Raw genomic sequence first — 24016 nt, 5'->3', positions numbered from 1 at the left:
AAGGAAGGATCTGATTGGCGGAGCCAGGTAAACAGCGGCTTTCGGAGGGGAAGCGCGGTGGGTTCCGCGGGGCTTTTCGTGCCTTGCTCGGGCTCCCGGTCGGCGCTGTGAGCCGCTTTCCACCGCGGTAACTCGGCCGTCCGCGGGGCGGGGCGGGGCGCCTCCCGGCCCCGTGCGGCAGCCGGACGCCCCTCAGCGGGCACGGCTGGGATGGCGAGTCCCAGCCCGGGGGTCTCGTGTGGGGACGGCCTCGGCGATCTCAGGCAGGTTCTCTTCTCCGCCCCGCCCCCGCCCGGCCGCCGGGCCTCAGTTTCCCCGCTGTGGAGAGGGGGCGGGGGAGGGGCAGCCCCGTGGAGGCGCTCCCCGGGACCGGGGGAGGGGGAGGGGAGAAGGAAGGAGGGCCGGGGAAGGAGGCGGAGGTGGCTCCGGGGGTTGGGGGGTGGCCGCGGGCCCTGGGAAGACGACCACGCTGATCCTCCCGATTGTTCTCAGAAGCTAAGCCCTCCGAGCCTGCTTTAAACGATAGCGCCTCCTTCCTACCGAAGACGCTCAGGGCGCCATCGCCCATACCAACTCCACCCCCCTCCCCACCTTCACCCGAGTATTCCGTGCGGTTTCCACACTGTTGTGGTCCGCACTGAATACGCCGAGGAGAAGAACTTGTGGACGAGTCCACCGCTGTGTCTTGATTTTCCAGTGAGGAGGTAGCTGCTGTGGAATTGGGAAACGCGGGTGGAGCTGAAATTCCGGTGACCCTAAGGAGAAGCCCTGAGGGTGGCCCCCCAGAAGCCTGTCCCGCAGAAGCCGCCGCCGCCACTGGCTTCGGGGGTCCCACGGTGACAGCGGGCCAGAGGCCCGTCCCCTGTGGATGGGAACGAGTTGTGAAGCAAAGGTTGGCTGGGAAAACAGCAGGAAGATTTGATGTGTACTTTATCGGGTAAGCATACAGGGTGGTAAATATTTTCTAGACAGGTAGTGGGAAGGCCATAGCAGAAATGTTGACTTATTTTTGTCTTAATAACCACTGTGGAGCTGGGTGCCCGTGGCTCATACTTGAAATCCTAGCTACTCAGGGGTCTAAGATTATGATCCAAGTTCAGAGTCTTCCCAGACAGGAAAGTCTGTAAGATTATCTCCAATTAACTGCCAAAAAGCTGGCAGTGGAGCAGTTGTTCAAGTGGTAGAGTGCCAGCCTTGAATGCAAAAGCACCTTGGCCCTGAGTTCAAGCCCCTAATACCATCACCAAAAACAACTAATCAGTGTTAGTGGTTAGTTCTAGCCGTTGATTTAGGCACAATTGCATACATTTTGATACTTTTGGTAGTGTGAATGGTTGATGGTGCACTTGCCCTTGGGTTCTATGGGTAAGTTTTATTCTATCACAGAGAAATCCATTCAAGAAGGCACTTTATAGTTACTCAGGAGGCAGAGATTGGGAAGATTGTGGTTCAAGGCCAGCCTAGAAAGTCTTAGAGAGGACCTCATCTGCAGCAGTAAGTAAGGAGTGCAAGGCACATCTCTAATGCCAGATACAGCAAAGGAGGGCCATAGGTAGGAGGATCAAAGTCCAAGGCCAGTGTGAGGCAAAGAATGAGACCCTATTCCAAATACAACTAAAGCAAAAAAGGACAGGGGTGTGGCCTACATGGACAGCCTGCCTAGCAAGAACAAGGTCCAAGCCCCAGTACCAATAGATTAATACTTTATAATCACTTTTTAAACTTTCAAATGACAAACATCAGTGGCAAAAATGTGGAAATAATGAATTGGAAATTTGAAATGTGGATGGATTCTTTTTTAAAGGCTCACCTTTTCTTTAACATCATTTTTCAGCCCACAAGGACAGAAGTTCCGATCCAGAAGGTCACTTGCTAATTATCTTCATAAAAATGGAGACACTTCTCTTAAACCAGAAGATTTTGATTTTACTGTACTGTCTGAAAGAATCATCAAGTCAGAACATAAAGACTGCAGCCTGGCAGCTCTGTCTTCCCAACTGCAAAAGGAAAGTGACGTTTCAAATCTGAACCTCAGGACACGAAGCAGGAGGAAAAGAAATGGTGGAGGTCTGTCAACCTGTAATCCCACCCATTTACTTTTGAAAGAAGATGAAGTTGTTCATGATGTTAAGCTCAGGAAGGTAAGGAAGTCCAAAAGAAAGGTGACTGTTTTGAAAGAAATTCCAGATAAGAAAACCAAAAAAGGGTGCAGGAAGCATCTTCCAGATTCTGTTCAAAGTAAGAGAAAAAAAGGATCTGTATCTGATCAAACAGGTGCCAGAAATGAGCCTGTTGCACAAGAAAGCCAGCCTGACAGAACGTCCTGCCTTCCTGACACCAGAGCAAGCGACCAGCCCCTCCGTGTGACCGGGGAAGAAAGGAGCCTTGTCAAAGAGACCTCTCTGAGTTCAGGATCAGACTTTCATGTTGAACAAATCACTTCTGGCATCCCAAACAAATCATGTCCGACCACAGAAGCAGCCGATGGGACGGGGGAGGAGATCAGAACAGAAGCAGCCGATGGGGACAGGAAGCAGCATTTGCATACTGACGTTTTAAAATGTGGCTCTGAAATGCTCAACTGCTCACAGGCCAAGAACAGCCCGATTTCCGAGAAAATGCTCCCAGGTATTCTGCACACTTGCATGCTGTTGAGCGTGGGAGTTCACACTCCCAGGTCTTATGTTTCATGCCTGGACGTGGTTATGACATGGATATACGGAAGGACAAGCGTTAGGTGCCAGGTTTGTGCTCCCAGGTGATCCTAAAACTCTGTCTCTGGTCATGACACAGAGAGGGCCGGCTGGTGACTGCCGGGATGCCCAGCTAGTCACACCTGCCACCATCTCCCTGGAGCAACAGCTGGGGCTGGCCTCGGAGCCCACCCCCACCCAGCCTTTCCCCAGACAGTAATGTGAATGTGCCATGGAGAATTGAAAGGCTTCCCTTGTGAAAAATTTGGAGAAGATTCTTTCTTCTGCATGAACTGACCGAGAACAGTGTGTCTTCACACTCCTCCTGTTACTCACTCCTGATGCGTGACTTCCAATTTAATTTCAAACCCATCACAGTCATTTAGACCTTCTATTTATATAACATAATGCTTTTCCAGCAGGCCTAAGAGCTCTAAATAATTCAAAGGTATAATCATGTAGTTCATGTATTATTTGTAATATGCTTTTAATACAGGTTCCAGGCTTAGCAATTTTGCCTTTATAATACCTCTGTGAATAATTGATAAAAAGGAGATCTTTTGAGCAGCTCTATATTAGTCATTCATTATGCCATTATGATATAATGAATAACTCTCATAAAGAATAGTAATTTTACTTAAAACCCTTTGGGGAAGTTACCTGGACAAATTGGTGGAAACAGGAGGTTAGGCTTCACCCCTGCTCTGTCTTACCCTACCTTTAGGTCCTCTCTGTGCCTGGAACCTGCCTTTAGTAAGAAATGCCCACATGTCCCTAGTAAATGCATAAGAATTCTTCAAGTCTCTCCTTTAAAGACTGGAGCTTCTTAAAGAAAGCATTGGGGTTTATGTAGATTTATTGCCAGTATAATGGAGGAATTAAATATTTAGAGCATACTTTGGTGACTAAGATGGAAATATTCATCCTGTACTTACAAAAGTCTAGTTCTCGATGCCAGATGAAGTACCTTTCTTATATCTTGGTGTTCAGTGAAACAGGAAGGACTCCCCTGTTGTCTTTGCCAAAAAGGAAGCCAGGGAGTGATTATTAACAGGAATCCATGGAAGATGTTTCCAAGAACCTCCTAAGGGCGGTTTTCCTCTTCTTTACTTTCTATTGGGTTTACTTAGGCAAACCAGAGTGGCAAATAGCACTGGCTGTCAAGGTTCTTGTTCCAGTGTATTCTCAGCCCAGCATCGTTCGGGGACAGTGTTTCACTTCTAAGCCTTAGTTTCTCCCTTTATAAAATGGAAGTAACAACTCACCAGTCCCTTTTTCACATTAAGAATATTGTAAAGTCAAGGCGGGCATGGTGGATCACACCTGTAAAGCCAGGATTTAGGGGACAAAGGCAGGGGAATCACGAATTCAAGGCCAGCCTAGGCTGCAATGCAAGACCCTGTCTCAAAAAAAAAATGAATATTGGGGCTGGGAATGTGGCTTAGAGGTAGAGCGCTTGCCTAGCATGCATGAAGCCCTGGTTTCAATTCCTCAGTACCATATAAACAGAACAGGCTAGAAGTGGGTGCTGTGGCTCAAGTGGCAGAGTGCTAGTCTTGAGCAAAAAGAAACTCAGGGACAGTGCTCAGGCCCTGAGTTCAAGCCCCAGGATTGGCAAATACACACACACACACACACACACACACACACACACACACACACACACACACACACACACTAAGATGAGAAGTGAAAATAATGGCTTCACACTATGTAAATGCAAGATATTATTAGCTGGCATTCAAATTCAGAGTGTGCGGCTGAAACGAGCATTAAATAGGACAACCGGAAAACCGAGGAGCCAGGTAGCACCGCTCACCTCCATTCAGGGGGCACTCCAGTCCAGAGCTTAGGTTTTGCTGCAGATTCTTTGTAAACCTTATATTGGTAAGTATGTTAAGAGTTCAGTGCAGATATTTTGGTAAGTTTATAACACGAAAGTTAGCACTCACTAACTGCTTTGGCTTATTTCATTCCTAGTCTCTATGTGTACATGTATTTACATACACGCATTTTTCGACCTGGGATCATATGCAAGATCTCTCTCCTCTTCCTTCCCGTCCTCCCTTTCCTTTCTTCCTTTTCTTCCCTCTGTCTCTCTTGTCCTCCTATGTTGCCCAGTCTCCCAAGTGCTAGATCTTACTCCCAAGTGCCATAACCATAGATTCTATAAACAGTGTCCACTTTTCCTTTTCAGACAATGCCATCCCACAAGCACAAATAGAAAAAAGGAAAACAAGCCTGTATTTTTCCAACAAGTATAACAAAGAAGGTAAGTTCCCCACTCAGAGCATTGGTGTATGTGTATTGGGGGTACACGTTTCTGATGGTGTGTTTCTGTTCAGCTCCTAGCCCCCCACGACGCAAAGCCTTTAAGAAATGGACTCCTCCTCGGTCACCTTTTAATCTTGTTCAAGAAACGCTTTTCCACGACCCATGGAAGCTCCTCATTGCAACTATATTTCTCAACCGCACCTCGGGTTTGTGGATTCTTTTCACTTGTGTCTTAGAGACTAGAAAGGAGAAAAAGACTGAATTGTTTAGAGTCCTGGGTTCAAGGTCTATTTTGAGTCTGTGGTATTGGCTAAGGCTCTCCTCTCTGCGCTCAAACTCTTTACCCATAAGAAAGACTAAATGGACTGGGAACATGGCTTAATGGTAGAGTGCTTGCCTCACTTGCATGAAGCCCTGGGTTCAATTCCTCAGTACCACATACACAGAAAAAGCTGGAAGTGGCGCTGTGGCTCAAGTGGTAGAGTGCTAGCCTTGAGCAAAAAGAAGCCAGGGACAGTGCTCTGAGTTCAAGCCCCAGAACTGGCAAAAAACAAACAAACAAACAAAAAAACCACATGCCAGCTGCTAGTAGCTCACACCTATAATCCCAGCTACTCAGGAGGCTGAGATCTGAGGATTGAGGTTTGAAGCCAGCCCAGGCAGGAAAGTCTGTGACTCTCTATCTCCAATAAACTACAAAAAAAAAAAAAAAAAAAAAAAGCTGGAAATGGAACTGTGGCTCGAATGGTAGAATGCTAGCCTTGAGCAAGAGCAGCTCAGGGACAGCACCTAGGCCTTGGTTTCAAGCCTCAAGATTGGGACAAAAACAACAAATCGGTAAAGACAAAATGCTATCCAAGTCCTTTTGGTCATTAGGGGGCAGATTGACATTTCCTTTCTACTTGCAGATAAGTTTTGGTAATCAGCAAAAAATGAACATTTCTGTGTCCCCGTGAACATTTCTTTCTCACTGAATATACCTTGTGTTGTGAGAGAGGACTGTGTGGGGGTCAGTACGGGGATTTGAACTCCAGGACTTGTATTCTCCTTCACTCATGGCTGGTGCTCTACTATTTGAGCCATGCTTCTAGTTCTGTACCTCACATTCTAAATTGCTAGTGGCCTGATTATTTACAAGCTAATTCCGTCCAAGGCCAGTTTTAGTATAATGTGCCTGTTAACCAGAAGGATTGACAGTGCTGGTATTTGACTCTGAAAGTGACGGCTGGCTCAAGGCAGTGTTTTTTTTTGTCCGTGACTGAACAAATAAAAGTTCTAAATGAAGCCAGGCACTGGTGGTTCACACCTGTAATCCTAGCTACTCAGGAGACTGAGATCTGAGGATCATAGTTCGAAGCCAGCCCAGGCAAAAAAGTCCTCTGGAGACACTTATCTCCAATTAACCACTCAAAAAAATGGAAGTGGGGCTGTGGCTCAAGTGATAGAGTGCTAGCCTTGAGCACAAAGAGGCTCAGAGACAGCACCCAGGCTCTGAGTTCAAGCCCTACAACCAACAACAACAAAAAAATATGTTAGAAGAGAGACTGCCTGACCAGGAAACCAGCCCTCCTGGAGGCTGTTTGCCTCCACAGGTTGTAACCACAGGCTGTTTGCACTTCCCAGGCAAAATGGCAATCCCTGTGCTCTGGAAGTTTCTAGAGAAGTACCCCTCAGCCGATGTCGCAAGAGCTGCAGACTGGAGAGACCTGTCAGAACTCCTTCGGCCTCTCGGTCTCTATGATCTCCGTGCGAAAACCATTATCAAGTTCTCAGGTATGGTCCTCTGTTCCCAAAGGGGGAAAATGGTACCTATTTAATGAGACCCATACCTTTTTTTTTTTTAAGTTTTAGTACGAATTTTAGTATTAATGAGAGTTACAATAGAGAGAAATAGAGGACACATTTTTGGCACCCCATGCAGGAAATGAGTTAAAGAATCTGAGCCACACATTAAAATTTTACATTAATAGAAATCATTCAACTCAAGAAAGATAGTTGCTTTTTTTGTGTGCCGGTACTGGGGCTTGAACTCAGGGTCTGGCCACAGTCCCATAGCTTTTTTGATCAAGGCTAGCACTCTACTACTTGAGCCACAGCTCCACTTCCAACTTTTTGATGGTTAATTGGAAGTGCTGGGGCTGGCTTCTGACCGAGGTTCTCAGATCTGGGTCTCCTGAGTATTAACAGGCGCGAGCACCAATGTCCTGCATGATGACGGCATTTTTAAACTGTGTACGTAATGGCAACCCCTTTGAACAGCTACCTAAGGGAAATCAAAATGTCTTAAAAAACAAAAGCTGTCTACTCCTTCAAACCTCCTCCTCCTATTGACACAGCCCCGGGTCTGTTTGGGGCAGAATGTCGAAGTCCTTGCCTCTGCCTGGTTAGCACACAAGGGCCAGGGAGAGGCCGGAAGAGCCATCCCAAGCAGGGTGTTCACAGGGCATTCTCCCCATCCTGCCTCCATCGCCCCCTGCTGAGCCGCCCCCTGCGGGATGTTGTGTTCTTCAGATGAGTACCTAACAAAGCAGTGGAAGTATCCCATTGAGCTCCACGGCATTGGGAAGTACGGCAATGACTCTTACCGGATCTTCTGCGTCAATGAGTGGAAGCAGGTGAGGCCTGCTTCCAGCCCCTAACATATCCCGCACGTGGGTCTGAGGCAAAGAAAATCTGCCCTTAGGGCTGAGACCACCTAACTGAACACAGGTCTGTGGCCATCCCTGCCCCAGCAGCAGCAGGTGGCGCAGAGGATCCACATACACTCCCAGGTTCACAAAGACAACTTGATGTGGCCTCGCACCCACCCCTAGCTTTTGTCACTTGTGGCTCTGCTCCTGTCTTCCCCGGTCTCCAAGCCCCGGCGGGCTTAGTCTCCTGTCGAAAGGACACCACGGGAGGACAGCAGACACGGTTGAGCTTGCGGAGTTTCTCCTAGCATCTCTCACCGTGGTAGCACCCCAGCTTCCTGTCCCGTGGTTGTGTGCCCAGCGGCCCCTGGGAGCACTGGCAGGTGGCCTGGTGCATGTGGCTGCCCTCAGCATTCGGCCAGTAGGGCCTCCTGGGCATGCCCAGGCCCACCTGCCCCTGTTCTACCAGAGCAATCCATTGTGACTTAAGCAGCTTGTTGAACCTCTCAGGGCCCAGAACCTTCTACAGAAAATGGAATGTTAGGCCTGGGAATATGGCCTCGTGGCAAAAAGTGCTTGCCTCGAGAGTGGAATGTTAACGTTCACCTCATGTTTTCATCACCTGTTCCAGATCTGGGTCAGTCCTGAATGGGGGGAGGGGTATTTTGTAAACTGTACAGGATTGCCTTCCCATAAAGTACAGTGCTAAACACTGCTGAGCACTACTAGGTTGAAGAGTATTGGGTGTCACCGGTGTATATTCTAAAGCCCTGTTCCTCACCAAACTTTTAAAAGCCAATTTTTCAAATGCATTTATGACTAACTTACATGAGGTCTCTGTCTTCTAATGTGTTCTGTTTCTTGCAGGTGCACCCTGAAGACCACAAATTAAATAAATATCATGACTGGCTTTGGGAAAATCATGGAAAATTAAGTCTGTCTTAAACCCTTGGAAGTTGGGGTTTTTTTTAACTTGTACTTTCTGCACGGCGTTGTGGTTGTTTTTAAGTGCTCCAGGCAACCCAGTGAGCCCTTTTTCCAGACATACAGATTCTAAAGCCCAGTGTGTGTTTTCATAAATGTAGGTGCCACTGCTAGATCTTTATTGCTGAAGGTTCTAGAACATACTTTGAGATTTAAAGAAATTTTTCTCTTGGCAATACTAGAGTTTGCACTCAGGACCTTGCACTTGCTAGGCTGGCACTTATCATTTGAGCCGTGTCTTCAGTTGGGCTTTTTGCTGGCTATGTTGGAGATGGAGTCTAGTGAGAACTTTTCTGCCTGGGCTGGCCTCAAACCCAAATCCTCCAGATCTCAGCCTCCTGAGTAACTAGCATTAAAGGTCTGAGCTACCATTGCCCAGCTCGAGATTTGCTTCTCATAAATTATTATTGTATAATAATTTTAAAACTATATGACTTCTCCAGTAATGAAATGTGAACATGGAGGTGCTTTTATAAACTACCAGTATTACGGCTAGAAGACAGGTCAGACTTTCTGTTTTTAAGCTATTACTATATGCAGTTGTTAGGTAACCACTCAAAGAGTTTGCATTTTATTGTAGATTGGCAATGTTATGGTTCAAATACTGGTAAATCCATTCTAGGCAGAAATCACTAAACAAAAAGATCCTAAATCATGTATTAGCAATTGCCATTTTAAGGCGTTATTAGAAAATTAAATTATACCTTCTCCCACTCAAAATGTCCACTCTCATTTCCATTTAACAAAATACATTCTAGAACATTCAGCATCAAAGGCCCACCAGTGGTGGGCACTGTAAGAAAATACTGAGCAAGGCTGATTGGGGGCGGCTCACGTGATGGAGCACTTGCTTAGGAAGTGCATGTTCAAATCCCAGCACTGGTTCTAGTTGGACTAGTTAGAATCCCTATGCCTAAAAGGGTGGCTGGTTATGCTTAACACAGCTCTTAAAACTGAAGCACAAAGTAGTAGAAGGTTTTACTGTGTGTCAGTCATTAATAAACGTATACTTTACAAAAAGCTAACTAAAAAAATATTTCTTCGGCATCATGTATTTTTTTTTTTTATCATTTTGTTGGTGGTGGTGGTTGTGAGGCTTGAACTCGGGGCCTGGGCACTGTCCCTGAGCCTCCTTGTGCTCAAGGCTTGTGCTCCACCGCTTGGCCACAGGCCACTTCCTGGCATCCTGTATTCTTGATTCCACACTGGATCTTCAGATTGTACCTGCCACCCAGCTGCCATGTAGTCGTGGGAATGAATGTCTTCCTATGGGCCCCACTGGATCAGCTCTTGCTCTTGACCTCAACCTCCTTGATGAGATGCCGCATCTCATCTTCGGGTTGAGATCTTTTTTGTTTTATGCGGTTTTATTACAGGTAGCAGTACTAAAGCATTTACCTTAGAACGAGCTCCCCAAACAAAATCCTAAACTGTCTTAATTTCTGATTACCATTGTAAGGCTTAACTTGAAAATTCAGTTGACTGAATAAAGGAAGAATAAATCCATTGTTTGGGAAGTTGCCTTTTTGTAGGCCGGTGTCTGAACGGAACGGATAAGGTGTGATGCAGGCTAGCCGCTGGTTCCCTTTGGTGAGCAAATGTGTCCGTTTGGGGCAGAAGGAGGGATTTCAGCCAGAGAACAGGAACACTGGCCACCGCCTCCCGTCCCAAGACGAACACTGGCTTCTTTTTTTTTTTTTTTTGCCAGTCCTGGGCCTTGGACTCAGGGCCTGAGCACTGTCCCTGGCTTCTTCCCGCTCAAGGCTAGCACTCTGCCACTTGAGCCACAGCGCCGCTTCTGGCCGTTTTCTGTATATGTGGTGCTGGGGAATCGAACCTAGGGCCTCGTGTATCCGAGGCAGGCACTCTTGCCGCTAGGCTATATCCCCAGCCCCGAACACTGGCTTCTTAATAACCCCTCACATTTTCATCTGGAGAGGAACAGAGATGAAAAGGTTCCTAGAGCACCTCCCTGGAAGAGAGGGTAACAGAAGGGAAGTCAAGGGGTAAGGCGGGAGGAGCCACCCACCCAAACACGGCAGCTGTAAAGGTACAGAGGGGTCTCCGAAGCCCTGGGCCACACCAGGCTGGACACCAAGTGTCCGATACCAACCATCAGTGAAGGGCAGGACCCCGCCCACCTCCATCAAGAGTGAGGGCAGTGGAGATGCATTCTGTCTGCAGCGGGGGTATGCAGGTGTCAGCCCGGCTGCCCGGGCTCCAGGCCTGGCCCTTCCGCTTCGCTGCAGGTGAAGATGCACGGCCTGTATGTGTCCCCTCATCTCCAGATGGAATAGTGCAGCCTGACTAACATCGTTGTAAGTTCACACACACACACACACAGGTGCTGAAATAACGCCTGCCTTCAAGATTTGTTAGGGCGGCTCCAGGGCACTGAGTGACACCTCCAGTTGTTACTGCACCTTAGTGAAGGGGTAAACGTTCATGGAGTTTTTGTGTTTTCATTTTTTAGGGTTTTTTTTTATTGTTTTTTGAGGCAGTCTTGTTATGTAGCCCAGGGTGGCCTAGAACTTAAAGTCCTCCTGCCATAGCCTTCTGAATGCTAGGATTACAGTCCTGTACCCTGAACCACTATGTGTAACTGTATGTGTGTGCCCGCGTGTGTGCGTGCTGATACTAGGACTTGAGCTCAGGGCGTTGTACTCTTACTTGGCTTTCTCATTCCAGGCTAATGCTCTACCACTTGAGCCACACCTCCCCTTCTGACATTTTGCTAGTTAATTGGAAATAAGAGTCTCACCGACTTTTCTGCAGGGCTGGCTTCAAACCACAGTCCTCAGAACTGAGCCTGCATAGCTTGGACTACAGGTGTGAGTTACACCTGGCTGTGTAACTCTAGTGAGATAAGATTCATATAACATAAAATTCAATATTTAGAGCTAGGGAGTAGCTCAGTGGTAAAGTACTTGCCCAGCCTGCACAAGGCTAGGGTTTCCATCCCTAGAAATTCAGTGCGTTTTTGGTACAGTTACATTGTTGTGCAACCGTTACCACTCTCTGATCCCAGAGCAGGCATACCAACCCCCAAAGAAACCCCAGACCTACCAGCAGTTCATCCTAACCCATCGCACCCACTCATCGTACCTTGGTAATCGTTCTGTGTGTAGAGTTTCCTCTTCTGGCCCTTTTGCAGTGTCTTTAGGTCCAGTGTCTCTCATTTCGCATGCACAGGTGTTGTAGGATAGACTGTGTTTTCTTCCTAGATGGACATCTCAAGAATTGAGTAATACAGTGATTCTCGGGGGGCAGAAATTTCAAAGCAGGGCACCCTGTCCGAGAGGACAAAGCATACTAACTGCCCCACCTCTTACTTGTGACTTGCTTGCCTTCTTAAAACCCTCTTGTATTCAGGGCCTGTTGACTGGATGAGAAAGCTGAGGCCTAATGATCAGGCCGTGTGTGGAGATCTTACAGTTTATGGGGAAATTGGGATGGGTGGATTGATTGTACTTCCAATTTGGGACCCTGGGCTATGGACAGGTGGAGAAAAGGCCAAGTGTCTGGAACCCTCATCCCCACGGCCAGCCCCTCCCTGTGGCCATCAATCTGTCCCCATCTCCTCCCAGCCCGTGGCTGCGCTCAGCCAATCACCGTGCAGTGTGTGTAGCCGTGGCAATCACTTCTACTCAAATTAAGCGCCTAATGCAAACCTGGGGGCTGCTGCGTCCCAGGTGCCTCTGTGGCGTGTTGCGCGCCCATTTGCATTCCCAGAACCCAGTGAAGGACGATGCCTATGAAATGACTATGTCCAGGGCAGCGCCCGCAAGGCGTCAAGCCGCAGATGGAGGGGGGGAGGGTGTCACACTACGCACCTCCCCTGGGGTGGGGGCAGGTTACGCACACTGCGTGCCTCACCTGTTTGGAGGGACGGGCCTCGTTGCTGTCCGGGAGCCCCCTGTGCCCGGAGCCCTCCACTCTGCCACTTTCTCCAGACATTAACGAGTTCCATGCTGAAGACGCATGGAAACTTTAGTCTTCGAGTTTCTTTCAGCAGTCTGCCAGGTGCCAGGTGCCCCAGCTTCAGAGGTGATAAAGGGACAATGACAGAATAAGAAATGGTGAGTGGGGGGCTGGGAATGTGGCCTAGTGGTAGAGTGCTTGCCTCGTATACATGAAGCCCTGGGTTCGATTCCTCAGCACTACATACGCAGAAAAAGCCAGAAGTGGCGCTGTGGCTCAAGTGTCAGAGTGCTAGCCTTGAGCACACAGAAGCCAGGGACAGTGCTCAGGCCTGAGTCCAAGCCCCAGGACTGGCCAAAAAAAAAAAAATTATATATATATATATATATATGTAGTGAGTGGCTGTGCTTTAATCCTAGCCCAGGCAAAAGTTCTCACCCAATATCTGGGCACAGTGGGGGCCTGGCCTGGCGACCACACAGGGTGTGTAAACAGGAGGCTTGAGGTCCAGGCTGGCCCTGGCAGCGTTGAAGGCTGCAGACCAGGGGGATTCTGTATGACCAGGTGCCAGAGCCCTCGGCCTGGCACACGTGGTCACGGTCGTGCCGTGACATCACGTTCCTCGTTTCATTGCTGCCGGGCCATCACGAAGCCCGGCCTCAGGTGCCAAAGCCTCTTTCCTTCCTGACGTCGGTCCTCTTCTCCTTCCAGCCCTGTTCCCCCAAGGGTTCTGCCAGCCGGACCCTTCGGACGATGAAGACTCCGTCCGAAGCCCCACCTTCCGCCCGGAGCTGGTCATCGCTCACTGCTTCCAGCAGTTCACGCGGAAGGACTTCCGCCTGCCCCGCAGCCGCCGGCGCATCATCGTCCTGCCTCCCCAGCGCGGCCAGGAGCCCCGCGGCCCCGGCGCCCGGCCCCCGGCTCCCCCGCAGCCCCTCCCCAGCTACAACGCCTCGGAGCCTGAGGCTCTCCAAGAGCAGCCGCTGGACAGGGAGACCTGGCTCAGCCAGAGGCTGAGGCTGCGGAAACAGCTGGAGTCGCTGGGCAACGTGAGGCGGTGGCTCAACAACAAGGCGGACATCACGCCGTCGGAGAGCAAGATCCTACAGGACATCCAGGACCAGCATGGCGCGCGGGCGATGAGGCACCCGAGCGTCCTCAGGACCGCCATGGTGAGCAGCCCTCCTGGCCAGGGGCGGGGGCTGCCCGTCTCAGGTCTCTGGTGTCTCTTGATGGCGCACCCCCATTTCACAGAGGGCAGACGGGGCTCAGGCCTAGCCGTGCGCCTGGGCCACCGTCCCCTAGGCAGGAGACGCGGCTTCCAGGCTGGGTCACCTACATGGCCGCTCCGGAGACCCCAAGGTCTCCCCTAGGTGCGGGGGGGGGGGGGGGTCCGTGCAGCCTCGCACTGCTGTCCCCCCCGTAAGCCATCCAGGAAAGAGCGTGGGGAGGGGACCAGGGGGCCCCAGGCGCCTCGCCTCTGAAGGCCTCAGTTCCAGGCATTTGACACCATCTCGTCTTACATCTCGGAAGGGAGCCACCGAGTCCCACCCCGGGGTTCACAGAGAATGGGGAGAGGGGGCTGCCCTGGAGCGCACCCTCCGGGTTCTCATTCAAGTACCCCGCAGTTCTCCCAGGCTAGTGAGAGGGGCGCGGTGAGGAGCCTGAAGAAGACAGGCAGGAAAAGCAGCTCAGAAAGGCCAGACCCGCGGAGGCGGGCGGGCGGAGGGAGGCGGAGGCGGCACCAGCGCTGTACAAAACACCGGAAGCTCCTGGCCAGGGGGAGTGGGGAGGAGAGGTCAGATGACTTGGATGTGAACCCATGTGTGATCTCTGGGCCTCACCTTCCTCATCTGTGAAATGGGGATAAGCCAGGTACAATGGTACATGTCTGTAGTCCCAGCTACTCAAGAGGCTGGGGTGGGGGGGGCAGTGTCCCTGAGGTCCAGGAGAGAAGCACAGTAAGACCCTGTCTTAAAATAAGGGCTAGGAATGTGGTTTAGTGGTAGAGTGCTTGGCCTAGTATGCATGAAGCCCCGGGTTTGATTCCTCAGTACCACATACGCAGAAAAAGCCAGAAGTGGTGCTGTGGCTCAAGTGGTAGAGAGGGAGCCTTGAGTACAGAGAAGCTCAGGGACAGCGCTCAGGCCCTGAGTTCGAGCCCCAGAGCCAGCAAAATAAGTAAGAGTCAGGAGGCTGAGGTCTGAGAATCCTGGTTCAAAGCCAGCCTGAGCAAGAAAGTCCATGAGACACTTATCTCCAATTAACCATCAGAAAACCAGAAGTGGTGCTGTAGTGGTAGAGCGCTAGCCTTGGGCAAAAGAGCTCAGGAACGACGCCCAGGCTGGCAAAATAAATAAATACTAAAACTAATACTAAGGTAAACGTAATTGTGCCTCTCTTGCTGGGGTCACTGTGACGTCCATCCAGCGTGTGTACGCTGCCTTCCGCCGGGAGTTCCACTCCCAGCCACCGCCCACCGGCTGCCTGCCTTGACCTCTCCCGTTCCCTTCTCCCCTCTTCCAGAAAAGACCGCGAGCGGTGCGCCACCCTCTGCCCCAGCTCCGGCTGCCCAAGCCTGGCTCCCTGGCAGTCGTGTATTCCTTCCTGTGCAATCACAAGATCAAGATCATGGATCTGTTTGAGCAGGCGAACCGTGGCGAGGGCCAGAAGATCTCCAGGGAGGAGTTCATTATGACGCTGAAGGCGGTAAGCTCCCTCCCCAGGTTCTGACCTGCTAGCAGACAGACAAAGGGGCTACTCAGGCCTTCCGCCTTCCATCCCTTCCATCCGTACAGCCAGACAGCAAGAAGCAGGGTGAGGACCATGGCCAAAGCAGATCTTTAGCCCATGTCTGCATGGTCTGACCTTAGAAGACCTGTAGGGCCAGGATACAGCTCAGCAGTAGGCCAGGGCCTGGCTCACCCAGGCCCTGAGTTCCATCCTCAGAGCTGGGGAGCAGGGGAAGAGGCTATATGAGCGGAAAGCTGGCAGATCCCGTCTCAAAACAACCCAGCTGTGGGAAGAATCTTCAGAACTGAGCCCAGGCTTTGCAGTGCTTCTAGGCTTCTCCAGCTAGCATTGGCATTTGAACCCTATGTGAGCCTCTGACTCAGTGTCTCCGCAGTACCCAGCATGCCACATTTCCAACAAGCTCCTGCCTATGCCGTGGGGTACCGGTCCTCTCTTACTGGTGCATTCATACTGCCAGTTGACTACAAGGAAACAAAAGTAAAAATGCAATTCTGGCCAGGCACCAGAGGCTCAGGCCTGTTAGTCCTAGCTACTCAGGAGGCTGAGATCTGAGGATTGCAGCTAGAAGCCAGCCAGGGCAGGACAGTCTGTGAGACTCGTTCTAGTTAACGGCCAAAAAGCCTGGAGTGGGCTGGGAATGTGGCTTAGTGGTAGAATGCTTTCCTAGCAGCGTGAAGCTCTGTTTGGATGGGAGCCTGGCTGGCTAGGGTGGCCTCTCTCCTCTCCTCAGATTGGCATCCCCCTGAAGAATCAGGAGCTGGAAGACTTGTTCATCTACCTCAGTTCTCTCGGGAAACAGAATGCCATCACCATAGACATCTTGAACAACACCTACAAGCAGTGGTCTACAAGCCAGCCAAGGAGCTTCAGCCCCCAGGGTGCATGTCCTCCTTAAGGCCTTGCCTGTGTGGGAGTCCTAAGTGTGTGCTCAAGTTTTAGTTGGCTATCTGTTAGCCAACGCTGGCACTACCAGGCCCAGAGATCAGCATAGAAGTAGACAGTTTCTCAAGGACTCAGCTACCCTGGTGTCCATGTAAAGGCAAATGACAGCGGGGCCCCAGTGACTCACATCTATAATCCTAGCCACTCAGGAGGCGGAGATGAAGAGGATCACAGTTGCAGGCTAGCAGGGGCAGAAAAGTCTATGAGACTCCCATCTCAATGGGAAAATGCTGGGTGTGACTTGGGCACCTGTTAGCCTAGGCATGTGCCTGGGCAGGACGCAAGACCCTATCTCAAAAATAACCAGTGCACAGGGGGCGTTGAAGATGTGGAGCAGCGGTGAGGGTGTCTATCTGGCAAACGTGAGGCTCCGAGTTCAAAACTCCAGTAAAACACACACACACACAGAGCTAACAAAGCCAGGCATAGTAGCACACATCTGTAATCCCATACTTAGGGGGGCTGAAGCAGTAGAACTGTACATAATATACTTTGATCATATTCACTCCCTAATCCCATCTTCTTCAACTTCCTTAAAATTAAAAAAAAATTAACAGTACTGGGGTTTGAACTTAAGAGTCTTGAGCTTGACAGGTGCTCCTCCACTGAGCCATGCCTACAACCCTGCTTTTTGCTGGTTCGGGTTGGATATTGCTTCCTGTCTGGACGTCCCCTGGTAGCTGGGATGACAGGCGTGTGCCGTCAAACCCGGCCTTGTTCTACTGTGATGGTCTCTCAGCTTAGGCTGCCAGGTTCTTACCACTGCACCCAGCCGTAAGTCGAGAAAGGATATACAAGCTTTCCCACCCAAGCTGGCCTCCAGCCACGATCCTCCCTTAGTTCAGCCTCCAAAATCGTTAGGATGTGCACGGTGGCTGTAGCAGTCTGCATTCCCACCAGTGGGGTCCGAGCGTTCCAACCTGCCCTCCCCGGTCCTTGCCAACGTCGGTTATTTTCCTGATGCCTTGGAAAGTGTGGAGGCAGAGGTGATGTGGCCGACACTTGGCGAAGACGCCTGGTGAAGGTCCTCCCTGCCACTTGGTGCCGGCTGCGCATGGCGGGCAGGAGGTAGGGGCCGGGCGTGTCAGTGACGGGTGCCGTGGGGATGGAGGAGGGCCACATCAGCCACGCAGGACAAGGGCACAGGCTGGCTTGGCCCCCGTTTGGCAGCAGGGCTGACTGGCTGGGCGTGCTCCCAATCCCTCCTTATGTCTTCCCTCTGACTCTAGCTTACGTCCAACCTAAGTGCAAAGCTCCCCTAAAGAGCTCACTCAAGAAGCCCAGGACGGACTCGGCCCGAGGGCCCCCCAAGATGGACCTGCTGCAGGTGCCCAAGATCGACACAGGGCCGGAGTTCCGGCCCTTGACGCTGGAGGAGATGGAGGACGTGGGCAAACGCTACCGCGAGCGGAGGCGGCGCTGCAAGGTACGGGGGGGGGGGGGGGAGGGGGCGGGGGGGGCACTCGCCCCGCATGCCCACCGGCACCGCCCTGGAGGGCCGCAAGCCCCCAGCCCTTGTCTGATGACAGGGAAATGGCCAGCTTTGTCTCTCTGCCTGCGGGGACCAGGGCCGGGCGTCCCCATGGGAGCCTGCATGGAAGGGCCCGGCTTCAGGATGGAAGGCATTTGTGACCAGAGTGAATCCAGAGGCCTAGACTCCACCCCCAAAGCCTAGAAGTTGGGTGTCCCTCGTCCCTATATGGCCACCGAGGAGACATGGCGACGGGCGGAGAAAGGAGGTTTACTCTATACCCCCCTCCCCGTGGGCATGCTGGGGGAAGACAGTCCTTAGCCCATCTTCAGCTGTCCTTGGGGTAGAGACATTTAGGATAGAGGGGGAGGGCTGGGGCTGGGGTGGCAAGGTTCGCAGCAGTCAGAGCAGGCCCTGTCTCTCCTGGACGCAAGGTGACCACAGAGGGAAGGCGGGCGCGGGGCCCCGCGCGTCAAGTAGTTCATCCAGTAAACGTTTATCAGGCTGGGGGTGGCGGCGCACGCCTACCATCCTAGCACCCCGGAAGCTGACCAAGAGAATCCAGCCAGGCACCGGGGCCTCATGCCTATAAGCTTAGCTACTCAGGAGGCTGTAATCGGAAGATGAAGGTTCAAAGCCAGCCTAGGCGGACAAGTCCACTAGATTTAGCTCCAATCACCAGCAAATAGCCTGGAAGCGGAGGTGTGGCTCAAGTGGTAGAGCACCAGCCTTGAGTGAGAAGCTAAGGACCAGGGCCCTGGCCTTGAGTCCAAGCCCCAGTACTGGCACGTACACGTGCGTGTGCGCGCACACACATACACACACACACAATAGAGGAGAGGGAGCCAGTGAGAATGGGTGCAAAGTCATTCCCAGCAGGACCTGCACACTTGCATGCACACACACACACACACACACACACACACACACACAGCACTGCCCGGCCAGGTGCCGCTTGTAGGGTAACAGAAGCCACTGACTGAGGGACCTGAGCTGTAGCCCCACTGTACCTGCTCTGCCCCAGCCCCTCCTGGGCCTCTGGCAGCCAGCGATGGCCGCGATGGCCTGGCGGACACACCCCTCCCCCGCCCCCAGGTCCCCATCCCCTCCATCCAGTACTCGGAGTGCTGCCGCCTGGTGCGCTGCGGGAAGAGGCCCTTTGACGAGCACTGCCTGCCGTCCACCGTGGCCGGGGACATGAAGGAGCTCATCAACCAGGCCCGCAGGGACGCCTTCCTCGTCTACCTGGAGTGCTGGAAGGAGTGCGAGGCCTACGGCATCCCCCTGACGGAGGACGTCCTCATGAGAGGTGAGGGAGGGGGGGGCCTTGTCACGGGGCCTCAGGAAGACACCAGCAGAGCGCCCGCCAAGGCGGGGGGGGGGGGCTGGCTCTCCCCACACGCCCGGCACAGCCAGGCCGCCTCGCCAAGACATGGGGATTCCCTTCCTCCTCCCCCTCCTCCTCCCCCTCCCCCTCCCCCTCGAGCTCAGAGTCTGGGTGCTGTCCCTGAGCCTTGTCTCTCAAGGGGAGGCTTGCACATTCTTTCACTTGAGCCACACCTCCACCTCCAGCTTTTTGCTGATTGATTGGAGATAAGAGTCTCACAGACTTTCCTGCCTTGGCTGGCTCTGAACCCAGATCCTCAGATCTTAAGCCTCCTGAGTAACTAGGACTAGATTACAGGCATGAGCCACTGGTACCAGATTCAATCACTTTTTTGTTTTGTTTTGTTTTGCCAGTCCTGGGCTTGAACTCACGGCCTGAGCACTGTCCCTGGCTTCTTTTTGCCACTTCTGGCCATTTTCTATATATGTGGTGCTGGGGAATCGAACCCAGGGCTTCATGTACACGAGGCGAGCACTTTACCATTAGGCCATATCCCCAGCCCCTCAATCACTTTGTAAAAAAACATAAAAATTAATATTCCCCCCTACCTTGAGTTGGTCACTACTGATATTTTAATAAACATCCTTTCAAAAGTCTTTTTGTTTTTTATGTATGTAAAATTACTTTATTATTTTTAACAATGTACGTCACATTGTATAAAACATTTAAAAACCAGGCATGTCTTTGGCAATGTTAGTTTTGCTTCCCTTCCCTTCCCTTCCCTTCTCACCTCTACGCTCCCCAGACAACCAATACTATCAAAACTGGGAGCGTGGCGGGGCGCTGGTGGCTCACACCGGAAATCCTAGCTGCTCGGGAGGCCGCAGTCTCAGGATTGCAGTTCCAAGCCTGCTTGTGCAGCAAAGTCCACGAGACTCTTATTTCCAATTCTCTAGCCCGAAGTGGAGGTGTGGCTCAAGGGTGAAAAAGCAAGATGAGAATGTGAGGCCCTGAGTTCAAACCCCAGCGTTGACATGCACGCACACGCATGCACGCATGCGCACACACGCACAGAGTCTTGGGAAAGAGATCTTAGCTAACAAATCTGCTTGTTTCTCCTGCCACCCCCAGCACTGCTGTACCCCGGAGACAAGATCGTGTACCAGGAGGAGCAAGTGATCCCCATCCGGCAGCCCGGAGGGTACTACCAGGACTGGCTCCTCTTCCCTCTGAGCCTGGCTGTGCGCAGGGCCCAGGGCCTCCTCAAACCCGCGGCTAAGAAGATCGACAAGCTGAGCTTGTGAGCGCCTCCTCCCTGCCCCTGCGCCCCCTTTCGCCGCGGACACGGAGGCTGGCAGTGTTTCCCAACCTGTCACCTTGGACTGGCTGGTCACTATGGTCGCTGGGGTCACTCGCTGCTGCTGGGTGCTGGTGGCTGATAACCTGAACTTGTAGCTACTTAAGCAAGCGTGTGAGGCCTGGAAGCCAGCAGGGCGGGCGGGCTGGTCGGGAACGGGGGGGTGGAGGGGGGATTCCTCCAATTAACCAGCCAGGAGGCAAGGCTGGACGTGTGGCGCAGGTGCTAGAGTGCGAGCTGTAAGCAGAAATCCGAACCAATCAGCTAAGGCTTCCATTTCAAAACTAATAATTAATTAAAAGAAAGGCATCTCCTTTTGCCTCCAGTCTGCTTTGCAAGGCTCCATTAGCCTAGATTTCCCCCTTTCTAACAAAATGCGCTCTCTCCCCCTTCTCCATCAGGAAAACACCAAAGAAAATGAAGAAGATGGACTTCAAAGAGTTTGAAGACTTTGCCGGGTTTGTAGCATCATCACCCCATCGGGAAGGAGGTGGCGGGGGGGGGGGGCTGGCCTCACTCAAGCCAAGGAGGGCCTGCCCGTGCTCCTAGCACAGCTCTCCCCGCTTGCGCCCCACTCCCCCCAGCTGGGAGCAGGACTGAGCACTGAGGACCCCAGGCACTGAGCACCCACGGGCCCCAGGCACTGAGCACCCGCAGGCCCCAGGCACTGAGCACCCGAGGGCCCCAGGCACTGAGCACCTGCAGGCCCCAGGCACTGATCCCCTCAGGCCCCAGGCACTGAGCACCCAAGGGCCCCAGGCAGGCGCTATTTGCGTGATTCCCAGGAGTGAGATCCCGTGACCTCTCGGTCAGGAGTAAAGCTGATGAATGGCCGTCCAGCAAGGCTGGCTCCAGCAGCTCGACTCCAAGCACTGTACTAAAATGCCTCTAGAGGCTGGGGGCCGTCCGATCCTGTTTGCTCAGGAGGCAGAGATGGAAAAGACCAAAGTTCAAGACTAGCCTAGATGAAAAGTTCAAACGATCCCATGGGCTTAGGTCAAGGTTTGAAGGGAGCCAAGGCAAGCAGCAAACTACCACACTAGAGGTGTGACTGCCAGGCATGCGCAAAAAAGACACGTGAGCTGGGCACCAGGCGCAATGGCTCACGCCTGCAATCCTTGCTACTCCGGAGGATGAGGCCTGAGGATTGAGGTTCAAAGCCAACCTGGGCAGAACACTGGAAGTGGAGCTGTGGTTCAAAAGTGGTAGAGCTCCAGGTTCGAGTAAAAGAGCTCAGGGACGGTGCCCAGACCCTGAGTTCAAGCCCCACAACTGACAAAAAAAAAAAGTCAAGTGAGAACTCCAGGCCCTGAGATCAAACTGTACTGGTGTGTGCACGTGCAAACACACACACACACAACTGGGCAACGGGGTGAGCACCTGTCATTCCAGCCACAGCACAAAGCGCGAATGGGAGCGTCTCGCTTTAAGCTAGCTCAGAGAACAAAGCCAAGACCCTCTCTCAAAAATAACCAGAGCCAAAGGCTGCAGGTTTGGCTTTAGTAGGCCCAGAACCCTGAGTTCAAACTCGAGAGCACATGGGTGCAGATCCTGATTTTGGGTGTCAGGGGCAGCTTCCGGGGGTCACAGCTGCCCTCGCCGTGGACCCGAGGCCACAGACGCCGCTGCCCGCACACGGCCGCATCTCCACGCGAGTCCCCGTGGGTGTGACCCGAGAAGGGGCTGCGGTCTTGGCTTGTCGGCCATGAAAATCTTCCCTGTGTCCCCTCTCTTCCCAGGAAATTAAAGAAGAGTCCCCGTGCTGCTCAGCACACCCACCCCAATTTCTTCTGGCCCGGCCATCTGCTCGATAAGCTTCGGCTCTACCTGCCCGCGGTGGCCGGGGACGGAAAGCTGGCCATCTTCAGCTGTGTCCAAGAGAAGAGGCACGCCTACCCCGCCACCTACCACCCCAACCGCTCGTGGCCGCTGGGGGACAGGAACTATGTCACCTACGCTAATTACGACACGACCAAGGTGTATTCCATCACCTAAGGAGACTGCTGCACCCCACCATCCAGGCCGGGGACGGGGTGCCCTGTGCCCGAGTGCTAGACACAGAAGGTGTTTTGTGGTTGCTCTGGGCCAGCTCCCCCTGAACACTCCCAAAGTGTCAGGTTATGTCCACGGAAGGACATAGAATCTTTTCATTGTTTCCCTCTCCTGACCTTTGCCCTTTCACAATAAACCATGTGGGAGTTCTTCTGGGGTGGCTGGGGTGATTTCTTCCTCAGGGCTCTGGCTGGGGAGCATGTGGACCTCCTGAGGCAGGGGGAGGAGGGATGGTAGGGGTCAGCAGGGGTCCGCCCTGGGGTGTCTTGGGCTCTCCTCTGTAAAATAAGATGGCAGCGACCTCCTTATCCCTGAAAACTAAGGCACTGAGTTAGTGGTCTCAAATCTCTTGCATCTTTGCAAAGTCAAGTCAGGTTCTCAGGTTTCGGAGCCTTGACTCCATCAAAACCTTTCCCCGAGAGCATCTTGTGGGTTGCCATTAGCAACGGGTTTCCATGCACCAGGTCCCATTCTTGAAGTATAGGGTAGTCACAGACCTGACAGATGCAGGCCCCAACCCTTCTGCCTGCCAGCCGCGTAACCCCAGGCCCAGCGTGCGCTGCCCTCCTCCTCCCGTCCCATCATCACGGGAACGTGGCTCTTTAACATACTCTAGTCAGTTTTCAGGACATTTGGGCGAGTGGGCAAACAGCATACAGTGCGTGCTTTCAACCAAGCTCTTCACTAATCCAGTGCTTATCTCTGAATGCTTGGCTCCTTTTCCCATGCCTTCCTTGACCTATCCTGTCTCATAACCATTTCGCTAAACTACCAGGTTTACAACTTCTTCTTGCCAGGAATTGGTGGCTCATGCCTGTCATCCTAGCTACTCGAGGCTGGGATGGTTCAGAGCCAGCCCATGCAGGAAAGTCAGTGAGACACTTATCTCCAATTAACTACCAGAAAAGAAGAAGAAAAAAAAAAAGAGGAAGTGGTGCTGTGGTTCAAGTGGTAGAGCCCTAGCCTTAAGCTGAAGAGCTCAGTGACAGCACCCAGGTCCAGAGTTCAAGCCCCACAACAACAACAACAACAAAGGCACAAGGTCCAGAGTCAGTACTGGTACATAGAGTCAGTACTGGTACGTACACACACACACACGTACACACACACACACACACACAAACTAAATCTTACTCTTCATTGTGAAACCAAAGTTCAGAAGGAATCAAAAGGAAAACCCTGATTCTACAAGTCTGATACAACCCAGATGCTACTGGCCTTGACAGCGGTTCAGGAGAGATGGAGTTGAGTGCCATGCCGCACTTCACCTGTGATGGCAGTAGCCCGCTTGACAAGAGTACAGGCCCTGAGTTCAAATCCAAGTATACTGCCCCCTCCCGCCCCCCCAAAAAAAAACAAATATTGGAAGAAACTCTTACCTGCCTTAATCATGCACAGACTTTTCTCTCCTAAACAACACTGCGTGACACCTGACGGCGCGTTTACCTTGCCTTAGGTATGGCCACCACTCTAGAACGGGTTCGAGCACACAGGAGACGTGGGGAGGTGCGATGCAGACGCCAGGTAGGCCATTGTACACCGGCAGCGGCCGGGAGACGCCGAGGGAGGAAGGACTGCAGGTGCTCAGCCGGCGCCACGAGGAAGGCTGTC

At 52.2% G+C, this 24016-nt stretch overlaps 2 protein-coding genes across 4 annotated transcripts; both read left to right on the top strand.

Annotated features, from left to right (window-relative positions):
- The first annotated feature begins 48 nt into the window (after positions 1 to 48).
- Mbd4 (methyl-CpG binding domain 4, DNA glycosylase) lies at positions 49 to 8853 on the top strand. 3 transcript variants are annotated; one of them, XM_048356305.1, is made up of 9 exons: positions 49 to 106; positions 157 to 263; positions 698 to 937; positions 1835 to 2628; positions 4891 to 4965; positions 5039 to 5173; positions 6591 to 6740; positions 7479 to 7582; positions 8465 to 8853. In XM_048356305.1, exons 2-9 carry the CDS (start codon positions 211 to 213, stop codon positions 8540 to 8542), a joined length of 1629 nt encoding a protein of 542 aa, XP_048212262.1. In that variant the 5' UTR covers positions 49 to 106; positions 157 to 210; the 3' UTR covers positions 8543 to 8853. The 3 variants fall into 3 exon arrangements, with proteins under 3 accessions (XP_048212262.1, XP_048212263.1, XP_048212261.1); XM_048356306.1 differs by lacking the exon at positions 49 to 106 and having other exon boundaries at positions 122 to 263; positions 1835 to 2490; positions 4888 to 4965; XM_048356304.1 differs by lacking the exon at positions 49 to 106 and having other exon boundaries at positions 122 to 263.
- A 1919-nt stretch (positions 8854 to 10772) lies between these two features.
- Efcab12 (EF-hand calcium binding domain 12) lies at positions 10773 to 22348 on the top strand. The gene is made up of 10 exons (XM_048354788.1): positions 10773 to 10830; positions 11610 to 11690; positions 13214 to 13674; positions 15029 to 15211; positions 15987 to 16140; positions 17428 to 17624; positions 18765 to 18978; positions 20128 to 20287; positions 20755 to 20811; positions 22093 to 22348. Exons 1-10 carry the CDS (start codon positions 10773 to 10775, stop codon positions 22346 to 22348), a joined length of 1821 nt encoding a protein of 606 aa, XP_048210745.1.
- Positions 22349 to 24016: the final 1668 nt, after the last annotated feature.

Source organism: Perognathus longimembris, chromosome 10, assembly GCF_023159225.1.
Source record: "Perognathus longimembris pacificus isolate PPM17 chromosome 10, ASM2315922v1, whole genome shotgun sequence".
In the NCBI taxonomy this organism is placed as follows: Eukaryota; Metazoa; Chordata; class Mammalia; order Rodentia; family Heteromyidae; genus Perognathus; species Perognathus longimembris.
This window is presented reverse-complemented; position numbering and strand designations above follow the sequence as displayed.

Coding starts and splice junctions, on each gene's coding strand:
- Mbd4 (XM_048356305.1), top strand. CDS start 211: ATGGCGAGTCCCAGCCCGGGGGTCTCGTGTGGGGACGGCCTCGGCGAT. Junction 4,966..5,038: donor CAACAAGTATAACAAAGAAG/GTAAGTTCCCCA, acceptor GTTTCTGTTCAG/CTCCTAGCCCCCCACGACGC. Junction 5,174..6,590: donor ATTTCTCAACCGCACCTCGG/GTTTGTGGATTC, acceptor TGCACTTCCCAG/GCAAAATGGCAATCCCTGTG.
- Efcab12 (XM_048354788.1), top strand. CDS start 10,773: ATGCAGGTGTCAGCCCGGCTGCCCGGGCTCCAGGCCTGGCCCTTCCGC. Junction 16,141..17,427: donor CTTCAGCCCCCAGGGTGCAT/GTCCTCCTTAAG, acceptor CTCTGACTCTAG/CTTACGTCCAACCTAAGTGC. Junction 18,979..20,127: donor GGAGGACGTCCTCATGAGAG/GTGAGGGAGGGG, acceptor TGCCACCCCCAG/CACTGCTGTACCCCGGAGAC.